The 14,052-nt window shown below is 42.9% G+C and overlaps 1 protein-coding gene across 4 annotated transcripts in view; it reads left to right on the top strand.

The window, feature by feature from the left end:
• The window catches only part of LOC118695933 (histone-lysine N-methyltransferase ASH1L), an 81,139-nt gene that overhangs the window by 39,097 nt on the left and 27,990 nt on the right, over positions 1–14,052 (top strand). For all 4 annotated transcript variants that reach the window (XM_036397755.2, XM_036397754.2, XM_036397758.2 and 1 more), the window contains exons 5-8: positions 4,248–4,971; positions 6,725–6,904; positions 9,141–9,235; positions 12,518–12,591. In XM_036397755.2, coding sequence (XP_036253648.1) covers positions 4,248–4,971; positions 6,725–6,904; positions 9,141–9,235; positions 12,518–12,591 — 1,073 coding nt within the window. The remainder of the gene's footprint in view (positions 1–4,247; positions 4,972–6,724; positions 6,905–9,140; positions 9,236–12,517; positions 12,592–14,052) is intronic.

Raw genomic sequence — 14,052 nt, 5'->3', positions numbered from 1 at the left:
ACTCTGTAAAAATGGGATGTGAGATCCCCTGGGAGCTCCATGTGAGAATCCTGGGTGGAACAAGATGATTTTTAATGTCCCTTCCAACCCAAACCGTTCTGTGGTTCTGTAAAAATGGGATGTGAGCTCCCCTGGGAGTGGACAGAAGGAAATCCAGCAGGTTGACCCATTTTGTAAGAAGCTCAGTTGCAGAAACACTCTCCTCACCAGAATTCAGACATTTCTCAGACTCCCAAACTGTAGTAAATCCTGAGATTGGTACTTGAAGTTGGTTATGGTTTCTGTCTAGGAAGGATGTGCCCATTATGCCATTTCCTCCCTGCTTTAAACAGATGCTTACCACAGATGCTCCATCCAGCCTGTGCTGCACAAACTGGGAAAGGAATCTTCCCCTTTGCAGTGGGAATGGAATTTTCCTTTTCCCTCTGTCTCAATGCCTTTCTTGCCCTCCCTCCCTCGCCAGGGGCAGCTGCAGTTGTTGTGGCTGGGACCAGGAAGTGTTGAAGTGAGCAGAGCTTTGTGCAGGAGCATTGCAATGACATCAATCACAAATTTATCAGCTTCAGAGCCCCGAGGTGCTGCTGCAGCTGAGCAGATCAGTCACTGCTGTGTTTTCCCTGCATGTGGAATGTGTGTGGCTTCCAGGGGCTTTGTCAGGGAGGAGCTGCAGCTGGCCCAGAGCAGAGCCTGCAGTGCTCCAGCCCTTTGGAGCAGTTCCAGCAGCATTTTCCAGGGGATTGGAGCTGCCTGAGGCTCCCTGAGCAGGTGAGGAGCCCCAGCTCCATCCCCACGTGCCTCTAAAGGCCAGGAGAAAACAAAGGGTAAATTATCTTTATTATTTCATCTGAATATAGCCACTTAAAAAACCTTCAAGAGCAGTGAAAATATTTGTTTCAGTACTTCCAACCTATAAAAGAAAAAGAAAAATGAGTTTAAAAATATATAGTGAGGAATGTGTTCTCCAGAATGACACAATTGGACTGCTGAGCACTGGGAAAATACTAGAAAATATTTAAACTAGAAAATACTTCAAGAATAGCTAGAAGACTGGAAAATACCTTTTTGTTTGCAAAACAAAATATATTAGATTATATATTAGATATTAGATTATATTAGATATTTACAAACTCCTGACTTTGGAATCTTAGTGAAGAATGTGTTCTCCAGAATGACACAGTTGGACTGCTGAGCACTGGAAAAATACTAGAAAATATTTAAACTAGAAAATACTTCAAGAATAGCTAGAAGACTGGAAAATACCTTTTTGTTTGCAAAACAAAATATGTTAGATTATATATTAGATATTATATTAGATATTTACAAACTCCTGACTTTGGAATCTTAAGTGAGGAATGTGTTCTCCAGAATGACACAATTGGACTGCTGAGCACTGGGAAAATACTAGAAAATATTTAAACTAGAAAATCCTTCAAGAATAGCTAGAAGGCTAGAAAATATTTAAACTGGTTGTGCTTTATCTCTGTCATCCAACAAGTAATCTCCCTCCTGTCAAGTTCTGGAGCCCTTTATAAACACGTTTTGTTGTCTTCTTGAACAGCTCCTGACACCAGGACGTGCTGCTCAGGCTCCAGCCTGGGCCCCTCTGGGTTAGGCAGATCTGATCTAAATAATTGGCCACAATTAAACTCACATTTTGTCAATGCTAAGGTGCAGTTGTGATGTATTCATGAGAAGGCAGCATCCATTTCATTGCAGGAAGAGCAGAATTTCTTCTGATGGAATTGATCACTAAGGAGCAGCAGGGCAGCTTTGGGAAGCTCTTAGTCTGGAATAAATCCCTTTTTAATGCATAATCCACATGGTTGACCTGGAAACTTTCTTTTTCAAACACCAATCTTCAACTCTAAAGCATATAACAGTTTTAAAAGTCTGATCTAGATTTACTTCCTGTATAAATTAGCCTTTCTCTTTTGTCCAGATATTTTATTTACCTTTATCCAATCAGTTCTGTCATCATCAACCTTGTCTATTTGATAAAAAACTGCAAAAACAATGGAAATAGTTGTTTCAATACTTCCAAACTATAAAGGGAAGAAAAATGAGTTTGAAAATATATCAGATGTTGCTCCATTTTTTATCAGGATTGAGTTTTTATGTGCACAGAGGGTTTTGTATTTTTAATCTTGAACAGAAAGAAACTTGAGGACCGTGTGAACCCTCATTGCTTTTTGCTGTTAGAAATGAGGGATTATGTGGGAATAAAGAGAGAATAATTGTATGTTAGAAGGGATGATATAAAATGTGACTGGCTTGTGTCACTGGGTCCCTGTCCATATTCCAGAATCTCTTCAGGGAAAGTTCTGGGCACTCCCAGGACACAAATGCTGTCAGTTGATGCAGTTGTTGTGTTTTAGCTCCATGGTTTTGGTCTCATCCCCACTCTAAGCCCTTCTTGGGCCACCTGAAAACAGAGGCCAGACAGAATTAGGAGAATAAAAAGTGGGTACATTTGTTGAAGGGCTTTCAGGTACATTTTGGGCAAATGAATCCTGGTGAGAATGGATGATGGGTCACAGGTTTTCACACTTTTCTAAGTTTGGGCCTTTTCCATATTGGAGGTTAATCTCCCAGTTACAGCCTCAGGTAATGAAGGCATTTACCCCAAGTTTGCTCCCCCCAACTCACTTTTGGTTACATTTCTTGAGACTTGAGGCAGGGAGGTGTCCTTGATTGCCAGGCCTGGAGAGGGATTGTGGTGTCTGCCCAAAATGGGAAAGCTGTAGCTAGCATTGTATGTGGAGTTTAGAGTTATACAGTAGTAGTAGTAGTAGTAGTAGTAGTAGTAGTAGTAGTAGTAGTAGTAGTAGTAGTAGTAGTAATAATAATAATAATAATAATAATAATAATAATAATGCTATTATTATGTATTATTATATGCTATATTGTATATAATAATGTATACTATATAATACAATATAGTATATATGTAGTATATATTTTTAATATATATAATATATACAATATTATACAATATAATATATAATATACTATATCATATATAGTATATTAGATAATAGATATATTAGATATAATATTATATCAGATTATTATAGTATATATCAGATTATTATATTATGTTATGTTATGTTATATTATATTTATAAGATAGATGTTGTATATAGATTATATATTATAGATATACATTTAGATTATATATCTAATATATTTTATATATTATTGTAGATATATATTACTATAGATATTATTGTAGGCTATACAGGTTATATATTTATATTATATTATATTATATTATATTATATTATATTATATTATATTATGTTATACTATATTATATTACATTACATTGTATTATATTTATAAGATAGATGTTGTATATAGATTATATATTATAGATATATATATTTAGATTATATATATAATGTATTTTATATATTATTGTAGATATATATTACTATAGATATTGTAGGCTATATAGGTTATATATATTTATATTATATTACATTACATTATATTACATTATATTATATTATATTATATTATATTATATTATATTATATTATATTATATTATATTACATTACATTACATTATATTACATTATATTACATTATATTATATTTATAAGATAGATGTTGTATATAGACTATATATTATAGATATACATTTAGATTATATATCTAATATATTTTACATATTATTGTAGATATATATTACTATAGATATTATTGTAGGCTATACAGGTTATATATATTTATATTATATTACATTATATTACATTATATTACATTATATTATATTTATAAGATAGATGTTGTATATAGATTATATATTATAGCTATATATTTAGATTTTATATCTAATATATTTTATATATTATTGTAGATATATATTACTATAGATATTATTGTAGGCTATACAGGTTATATATATTTATATTATATTATATTACATTACATTATATTACATTATATTATATTTATAAGATAGATGTTGTATATAGATTATATATTATAGCTATATATTTAGATTATATATCTAATATATTTTATATATTATTGTAGCTATATATTACTATAGATATTATTGTAGGCTATATAGGTTATATATATTTCTATTCTATTCTATTATTATATATTATTATACATTATTATATTAGAATTACTATTTCATTAGAGTTATACACCAAAGAATTGCAGGTTTACAGCCAGGTGCAAAGCACAAAAGCTGAGCCCTAATTCACCAGCTGCAGGCCTGTGTGTGTTTCAGGGGTGGCAGTGCCAGCCCGGGCTGCCCGCCTGGCCCCGGCGGCCGAGGACTCGGTGGACGCGCTGCTGCAGCGCATGGCCCAGCAGGACGGGCCCCCCCCGCTGGACAAGGGCCTGGAGGGGGTCATGGGCAGCCCCCCCTCGGCCAGCCCTGCCCGCAGCCACTCGCGGGACCGAGCCCTGGGCAAGCAGGACGGGCTGGGCGGTGCCAGCGTGCCCGGCTCCGAGGGCATCTCCCTGCTGCAGGAGCGCCTGCCCGGCTCCTACTCGCCCCGGCACCTCAAGAGGAGCGTGGTGGAGGCCATGCAGAGGCAAGCGAGGAAAATGTGCAATTACAACAAGATCCTGGCCACAAAAAAAAATCTGGACCACGTCAACAAAATCCTGAAAGCCAAAAAGCTGCAGAGGCAGTCGAGGACGGGGAACAACTTCGTGAAGCGGCGGCCGGGGCGGCCGCGCAAGTACCCGATGCAGGCAGTGGTGTCCATGCAGGCCCTGCAGGCAGCCAGGATGGTCAGCCAGGAGCTGCAGGACAGACAGCCCAGCAGCAGCCCCCTGCACCTGGGGCCGGACACCATCACGGACGTCATCGAGGCCGTGGTGCAGAGCGTCAGCCTCGACCCCGAGCACCGCAAGGGCTGGAAGAGGAAGAGGTGGCTGCCCGAGGAGCAGGCCAGGAAGAGGCACAAGTCTCTGCCTGAGGATGAGCAGGAGAGCAATAAGAGGTGATTCCCTTGCAGTTTTGTACCTCAGCTGGGTTTAGAATGTTTCAGTCGTTGAGGGGATCTTCTGCTTGGTTTTATGAAGTGTAGTGTTCTCATTTTCTGGAAAAATCCCTTTGCCCGGGATTTTTCTCCTGGGAAACTGAGAGGCCTCAGAGAAAAAGGAAAACAATAATTATCTGATTTGCTTCTCCTGTGTTTTGCTGCTTTGGAATGTGTTTGGAGATTGTTTACCCACAGGTGATTGTTTCATTGGATTCTGCTGTGAGTTGTTTTGACTCAGTAGCCAATCAGTGCCAAGCTGTGTCAGGATTCTGGAAAGAGTCACAAGTTTTCATTATTATCTTTTTCTATTATTATCTTTCACTATTATCTTTACAGAAAGGTAAATATCCTTTCTGTATTCTTTAGTATAGCTTAGTTTAGTATTCTTTAATATAATATAATAATATCATAAAATAATAAATTAGCCTTCTGAAAACAGGGAGTCAGATTCATCATTCCTTCCTTCCAACATCTGGGGGAAATGCAAATACAATAATGGAGGAGTTCAGTGTAGAGGGAACCAAGTGTGGTTTACTCAGAGTTACTATTTGTGGCAGCAGGCCCCCAGCCAGGTAATAATTGGCATTGACTCTGTGATGCAGAAGGCTGAACTATTGTTTTATTCTTCTACACTATATTTTTAAGAAACTTATAACTTCTTCTAGATAGTCTGATACAGCTTTGACCTAATTTGTTAACTAACCAAAGCACTACCACTAGTGTCTAATGAAGAAACTACTCTTTGGTAAACAAATCTCCATAACATTCTACATGTGTCTAGCAACAGGTGTAGCAAGTGATGATAAGAATTGTTTTAATTCTTTCTCTGAGCTTTCTCACAGCTTCCCCTGGAAAATGCCTGGGAAAGTCTGTGCCTGCTCCCTGTGAGCAGAGAGCTGCTGCCACAACCAACCTGTCAGCCCTGAGTGTGTTCAGGTCCTTCCTCAGGTACTGAGAACACCCAGAAATGAGAATCTCAGGTGACCTAAAAGGGTTGGTGGTGTATTTGTTATGTTGGTGAGGGATATATTTAGGGAGTTGGTAACTGGTGAGGTGCCACAGATTGTTCCCTAAGGAGCCCTGAGGAGCTGTGTGTGCCATGGATCTGCTCATGTAGGTCACAAACACTGCAGGCAGCACAGGATGGCAGGTGATGTACAGCAGATAAAGAGTAAAGCTAAAGGAGGAGTTAAGGGGTCACCTGTGCAGTCACTGCTAAAGGCACACCCCAGAAATCTCTCTTATCTCATCATCTCACACTCATCCCCACAGCCATCCATAAACAAACTCTGTCAGGAGCTCTCCTCTCCAGAAATGGGAGCTGTGAGGGTGCTGCTGGCACCATGTGTTCAGGAATTGCTCTGTGGCTCTCCTGAAGGCTCAGGAAAGGGTTACCAGAGAGCAAGAGCAGAGAGCAAGAGCTGCCTTCTGAATTACTCAGCTGAGGCTCCAAGGATAAACATTAGCAGTACAAACAACATTCTTTTTGTAATAATAATATCACAGAAAGAATCATACTTTTCTTATGATTACACTTAACCCCCACTTGACCATGATCAGTGAGTATTTTTTTAAGCAGTTAAGTCACCCAGAAATTCAGAAACAGGAACTTTTTCTGCTGACCAGATTCAAGAGAGGAATAATGAAATCCTTTGAAATGATCTTAATGGGAAGGTGATTTTTTTTTTTTAATCTCTACTTTTTCTTCCAGTTTCTCTGAGACAGTAGCTGAACCTCCCAGTCCACATGAGGCCCTTGGGAAACCACCTGAATCTGAAACCCCTGAGCAGCCTTTGCCTCCTCTGAGCCAGCGTGAGAAGAAAGCCCCTCGACCCCCAAAGAAGAAGTACCAGAAGGCTGGGCTCTACTCTGATGTCTACAAAACAACAGAGTAAGTGAAACACAGCAAAACTGCTCTCTGATCATCCAGGGAAAACTCTTTTTTCACCCAGAGCCATAAAGAGCTGCCACTCGTGAGTAGGTGAAATAAAACCATCAACTTAATTGAAGCCTGTGGAGAAATATGTGATGGTAATTGTCAGAACCTGACCCAGTGAGGATGTAAAATGTAACCCCAGTCAGAAAGCAGCCTCAAGCAGTCTGGAAGTGTTTCTGGTTATCAGTTTTGAAGAAGGTAAGAGATTTATTCCAGAGTCTAACTGGTCCTGGCAGTGCAGGTGCTGGGAGGGCTGGATGTGTGCAGGTTCTGAGCAGGATTGGAGCACAGTGTGCACAGAAGGGGTCAGTAGGTTCCTGTTTTCATTGGCTGGGTGGTGACAAGTGCTCATCTTCTGTGTGAAAGAATTTCAGCTATGCACCCAGTTCACTTCACAGCTCAGTGAAGTTCATCTCTGTTTTCTCTGAGATGTTTAGGGTAGAAAAATCCAGCATTTCTTGATTTTCCCACTGGTTCGTTTGCAGCCTGGGGTCCACTAGAATGTGGACACCTCCCTCTATCCCTTCTTCCCTTTGTAGTCACACATTTTCTGAAGCCATGTGAACAAAGCAGGTGAAGTCAGGAATTTGTGCTTCTGTTCCAATATCATCTGACAGATTGAAAAGAGAGAAAATTTGGCACCTTCTCACAATGTCACAGACCACTTTAAAATGTTACAAAGACCACTGGGAAACGGCCAGCACAGTTTATCAGTTGCTCCTGCTGTAATCTCTCCCTGTAGTAGAGGGAAAGAATCAGTGAAAGGGTCAAGACTAAGGAAGAAACAAAGATCTCAGTGTGAGCAAAGTGAGGCCACTTGAATTTTATCTGTTTTAAGGAGATGTGCTAAAACTTGGCCACTTGGATGGTCTGGCACTGCTGTACACAGTTCAAATCTCAGTTTCATCTGTTGCCTTAGGGCAGCAGCTGAGAGAGTCTTCTCCTTTTCTTTAGTGTAAATATTTGGAACTTTGAGTGTCCCTAAGTTGGAAAGGATCCACAGAGATCCTGGAGCCCAACTCCTGGCTGTGCACAGCCCCAACAACCCCACCCTGATGCCTGAGCTGTGTCCAACCCCTCCTGCAGCCCTGGGGCTGTGCCCATTCCCTGGGCAGTGCCAGCACCCTCTGGGGGAAGAACCTTTCCCTGATCATTCATCCTAAACCTGCCCTGGCCGTTCCCTGGGGTGCTGTCCCTGTCACACAGGGCAGAGATTGGAGCTGCTCCTCCACTCACTTGAGGGGAAGTCACAAATCACAGAGGCTGCTTTGTCTTCCCTGAGTTCTTCCCTGCTCTGATACTGGGTTTAGGATGAGCTGCCACAGCTGCTCTGGGCCTCCCCACCCTCACAGGGAAGAATTTCTTCTTAAGTATTTCCAGTTGTTGATATCTGTATCTCAGAATTTGTTTTCAGCTTACAGTTTCCCTTCACTAGTTAAACAATGATATCACTTATTGAGCCATCTTTCTGTTACTTGTCCAGTTCTTAAAATAAATCCCTTAAAAAACTTCAGTAAACTTCAGTAGACATTTAATCTTTGGTATATTTAACATTTAGAAGTGTCCTTTGAATGTTGCAGGACTGAAGTTCTAAAAATAACCACACCAGATTCTATTTTCCAAGGTTTGTTGTTGGCCAGGAGGAGATGTTTATAAACACCAGATTACAGAGCTGGCACCTGCCTGACCCACACAACCATTCCAATTCCATTCTCCTATTTTTCTTCCTTCAAAGGGTTGTCTCATTGCTTTTTAAACTCTGATTTCTGTTCTTTTTTTCTGCCTTTCCTGATGAACAACCTTCTAAAGGGCAGCAGATGAAGGTTTGCTCTGAGGAGAGCAGGGCTGTACGTGTGTCACGTGTCCAGGTCCTCAGCAAAACCACCAGATACAATCTGCTGGTCCTCTTTTATTTGTGTAGCTTTAGTTAGTACTTTTATATCACATTTCAAGTCAGTGCTGTCCCATTGGGTGTTGCCTTAACATCATTTTTGGAGAAAAGCCCCATTGTGGGAGGGCTGGGATCAGTGTTTGACAGGCAGCCTGGAGAGCATTTCTTTGGCCATTTCTGTTATTCCTCTCTTGCCTGATGCTCCAGACATTTGTGCCTTAATTAAAGCAGAAAATGCGTTTTTGCAAGTGTCAGATGATCTCCATTGTGACATTTTGGTTCTGTCCCTGTCCTGCACAGCCCCAAGAGTCGCCTGATCCAGCTGAAGAAGGAGAAGCTGGAATACACCCCAGGGGAGCACGAGCATGGGCTCTTCCCAGCCCCTATCCACGTTGGTGGGTACCTCATCTGGATCTTCATTGTTGGCAGATAAATGTGGCACTGGGGGGGCTGCACAGCTTCTGCTTTTCTCTGCTTTTTATCCCTTGCCAGGTCACTCGTGCCTTTTGGCACATGAACTTTGCCAACTCATCCCCCTGTGTTTTCCCCAGTTTGACTCAAGAGGCCTTTTTTAGCTTAAAACATTGCTCTTGATTTTTTTTGGGTGTCAGAAAATACCATTCTGGTTGCAAACTTGCTCTAACTGTGATAGTCCTTGGATGAAATGCAGAGCAATAGTCTCCAGCTCAAAGTAAATTCTGACCACTTAAATCTCAAAAGCTGAGCATGGAGTGATAAATTCCCCCATGTCTCCCTGCACTTAATGGTGTCTATCTTTACACAGGGATAAAAGGGTGGAAGAACTAAAAACTTTGCTTTTATCTTTGGGTTTACTTCATCCCCATTTTTAGGTCTCGGGTAGGAAAAAAAAAAGGGATTTAGGATTTCACAGAATCATGGAATGGTTTGGGTGGGAAGGGACCTTACAGGTCATCTTATTCCACCCTGTTCCATGGAATTCCAGAGCCCAGGTTGCTCCAAACCTGTCCCTGTCCTTGAACACTCCATAGCCCAAGCCAGTCCCAGGCCCTCAGAGGGGATGGAGCTCAGGATGCCTCTCCTGGGGCAGGGGGGATGGTCCAGAGCTCCACTGTTTGCAGCTCAGGTTAAACCTGGCAGGATTGAGTAATTTCCTGATTCTCAGGTAATTGTTTCAGCTTTTGAAGTGCTCTGATTCTTGCTGCAAGTCCTGTCAGGCCCAGCAGGTTTGTGGAATTCAGGAATCTTTGTCCCATCAAACACAAGCTGTCACTGCTTTGTCTCCTGTAACTGAACTCTTTGGCTCCCTGCACAGCAAGGCAGAACAGTTGGACAGATCTGTGTGAATCAGGAGGCACAGAACAGGTTTTAGAGCTGAAGGAGACAATTTCAATTCTTCAAGATGTGCCCTTGCTCAGCTCCTTTTTGAATGGACTCATAAAACCAGGTTCACCAGGTTCCCAACCCGCATTGCTGGTCCTGCCCTGCAGCTGCTGCTGTGGCTCCAGGGGTGCCTGGGCATGGTTTAAGCCCAGAGCAGTGACCAGGGCTGGGGTTCTGCCAGGGGACTGCACTGGGGACACTCAGGGAGGGCTGGGGGGACCTTCCCTGTGCTGGGGGCACGGTGCCAGGGCACCTGAAAGAGCCTTTTGTTTGGGCTGCTGAGGTCATAGAAGTGAAAGCAAATTCCCAGCAGATTTAGCTCTTTCCTGGAACCTGCTAGGGATGAATAAGGCATTGAAAATGGAAAGTAATTTAGGGGTAAATTGTAAGGAAAACATTACCATTTTTATTTTCCAGTGGTGAGGGTGTGCATGTGAATTTATATGAACCCACAGAGCATTGCTGGAGGAACATAAAGGCATTTGTTAAGAGTTAGAAAAGGTTGGGGGAAAAAATCAGCTTGGGCTTGACACCTCATCCTAGGCACTCTGCTCCCTGTGGTTTTGTGACACAGGATTCCAGCAAAATGATCAGAGAATGTTGAATCTTGGCTGGAACTAAGCAGTGTCAGCCCTGGGGACTGGTGTGAATGATGTAATGGGTCTGTGTCCTTTAGGGGTGACAGGGAATGAAAGAATGGAGCCAAAATCTGCAGTGAAAGCAGGAACTCCTGTCTAAAACGAGTTCCAGTTATTGCTGAAAATACAGATCCCCTTGAAGCCTTTCCAAAAAATCTAGGAATGTATTTGCCAAGTCTGAATTCATTCTTAAATCTCTTCTGGTAAAGGTCACGGGAACAGACTGGGAGACTCTTTTCAAAACTGATTTCATTTCTTTGAGTACAACATTGTGATTTACCAGCCTGCATGGGCAGCGTGGGTCTTGTTCTGGGTGTTAAAGTGTTGGGTTGTGCACAGGAAAACTCAGGAGAATGTGTCAGCTTTGAGGACAGGGCTGTGCTCAGTCCTGATAGGTGTTGGGGTCAGTCCTGATAAGTGCTGTGGTCAGTGCTGTGGTCACTTGTTTCAGGTGTGGTCAGTTCTGCCCAGGGTTGTGGTCAGTGCTGTCAGATACTGTGGTCAGTGCTGTGGTCACTTGTTTCAGGTGTGGTCAGTTCTGTGAGGTGTTGTGGTCAGTTCTGGCCAGGGTTTTGGTCAGTTCTGTCAGGTGCTGTGGTCAGTGCTGTGGTCACTTGTTTCGGGTGTGGTCAGTGCTGTCAGGTGCTGTGGTCACTTGTTTCAGGGGTGGTCAGTTCTGGCAGGGTTGTGGTCAGTTCTGTCTGGGGTTGGCTGTGGTACTCTCACAGGGTTGTGGTCAGTCCTGTCAGGTGCTGTGGTCAGTGCTGTGGTCACTTGTTTCAGGTATGGTCAGTTCTGTCAGGTGTTGTGGTCTGTTCTGTCCAGGGTTTTGGTCAGTTCTGTCAGGTGCTGTGGTCACTTGTTTCAGGTATGGTCAGTGCTGTGCTCACTTGTTTCAGGTGTAGTCACTTGTTTCAGGTGTGGGCAGTGCTGTGGTCACTTGTTTTGGATGTGGGCAGTGCTGTGGTCACTTGTCACTTGTTTCAGGTGTGCTCACTTGTTTCAGGTGTGGGCAGTGCTGTGGTCACTTGTTTCAGGTGTGGTCAGTGCTGTGGTCACTTGTCACTTGTTTCAGGTATGGTCACTTGTTTCAGGTGTAGTCACTTGTTTCAGGTATGCTCACTTGTTTCAGGTGTGGGCAGTGCTGTGGTCACTTGTTTCAGGTATGGTCACTTGTTTCAGGGGTGCTCAGTGCTGTGCTCACTTGTTTCAGGTGTGGGCAGTGCTGTGGTCACTTGTTTTGGATGTGGTCAGTGCTGTGGTCACTTGTCACTTGTTTCAGGTGTGCTCACTTGTTTCAGGTGTGCTCACTTGTTTCAGGTGTGCTCACTTGTTTCAGGGGTGCTCACTTGTTTCAGGGCTGCTCACCTGTTTCAGGTGTGGGCAGCGCTGTCCAGGGCTGTCCATGGCAGGATCTCACCCATCCCTCCCTCCCTTCCCATCCCTCGCTGCCCACAGAGGCCCCTCCTGAGCAGGACCCGGTTCTGTGTCCTGGGGGGGTTCCCTGTGCCTGCCCTGCCATCCAGAACATTCTCTGAGGCCTCTGCCCCTCTCCTTTGTGCCTGCAGCCCTGAGAGGCCCTGCCAGAGCCTGGCCAGGTGCCTGGGAGCAGCTCCCCTTGTCTCAGGACGTGTGGCTGGCAGTGTGTGCCCCTTACAAACCTTTCTGTGCTTTCAGGGAAGTACCTCAGACAAAAGAGAATCGACTTCCAGCTGCCTTACGACATCCTCTGGCAGTGGAAACACAACCAGGTAGGAGATAAGAACTCACTGGGCTTGCCAAGATTGGGATCAGAAGGAAACAGCAGCACTCAGAGAGAGCCTGTTCACACATCCCAGCTGCGGGAGGGGACGAGGGATTTGCATGTGCATTTCATGGTGAAAATTCCCTTTATTCCAGCTCCTGCAAAATAGCAACCCCGGGAGTTTCTGCTCTGACAAAAGTCATTAATTTGGCTGCAGACTTTTATTTTGGCAGTGCTGCTCTGTGTGGGGAGCTGGTTTCAGACACGCCTCAGGAGAATTGGGATGTACTGCCAGCAGCACTGAGAAATTTCAGGCCTTATTTTTCTTGGATCAATCCCAGCAGAGTGGAATTTATTTTTCACTTGCAAGCTGAAATTTTCATACTGAGGAAAGGAGAGAAACTGTTTAACAGTCTCGTTCTTTTTAAAGAGCTTTAAATATGTGCAGGCTTAAAAATAGGATTTTTTTTTATTGCCTGGGATGTTTCCACCAAGTGATTTACCACAGGATTTAAGGGAGAATCTTCTTCCCTCAGCTCTGTGGTGGGGAAGTGCTCTCAGATATGTAAATGTGCAGGACACATTCCCAGGTGCTGTGGCTCCAGCTGCACTCCAACACCCCTGGAATCTGATCCTCAACTCAGGAGCATTTCAGCCTAGAACACTTTCTTGCCATATATTAACAATGGCCTGTCTCATCTGTTCAGTATTTTATAAGTAATAAATACATGGAATCTGTTTCCTTGACATTTTTGAGCTCGCCCTGGAATATTGGAGGCCCTTGCAGAGGAGTTTCTCTGTACAGGGGTGTGGAGATGTCTGGGTTGTCCCTGTGGGCCACAAGGGTCACTGAGGGAAGGCTCTTAGTGCAGGAAATGTGTGTGAAATAGAGAATAATTGTAAATTATTCCTCAAAGTTTGTTTGACAGGCTGAAAGATATATAAAATTATGAGTTGTGATTTAAGCTCCCCTTTCCCTTCCCATCATCTCCATCTGCAGAGAAGATGAATCTGCATTTCTCATGGTTCCCCCCTGTACTCACAGTTCTTAGAGAATCCCAGGATCCTTTAGATTGCAAAAAAAACCCTTAAGATCATTGAGTCACTTTGATAAATCAGCACCTTGTTTTTTTTTTGTTTTCACTTTTTTAAGCATTGGCACATGGTGATTGCACCAAAGATGGTTTCTCCAAAGTAGGTATAAATAATTCCTCTTCTTCTAAGCCCTGTTCAGAGGAGCCTGTCCTCAGGACAGCTGTTTGCCACATTGCTCTGGGCAGACAGAATAAATAATGTGGTGAACAAACTGCTCCACTGTCTCACCAAGCCCAAATTCTTCTTATTCAGGTCCTTTTTGTGACCTATTTGTTAATGCAGTCTGAGCCTAGGGAGGAGAACACAGATTTCTAGCAATGATTCCAGAGCAGTTGCCTATGTACAGAACATAATTTCCCTGATCCCTTTGAAT

Source organism: Molothrus ater, chromosome 29, assembly GCF_012460135.2.
Source record: "Molothrus ater isolate BHLD 08-10-18 breed brown headed cowbird chromosome 29, BPBGC_Mater_1.1, whole genome shotgun sequence".
In the NCBI taxonomy this organism is placed as follows: Eukaryota; Metazoa; Chordata; class Aves; order Passeriformes; family Icteridae; genus Molothrus; species Molothrus ater.
The sequence above is the reverse complement of the archived record's forward strand: the minus strand, read 5'-3'. Positions and strand labels throughout refer to the sequence as shown.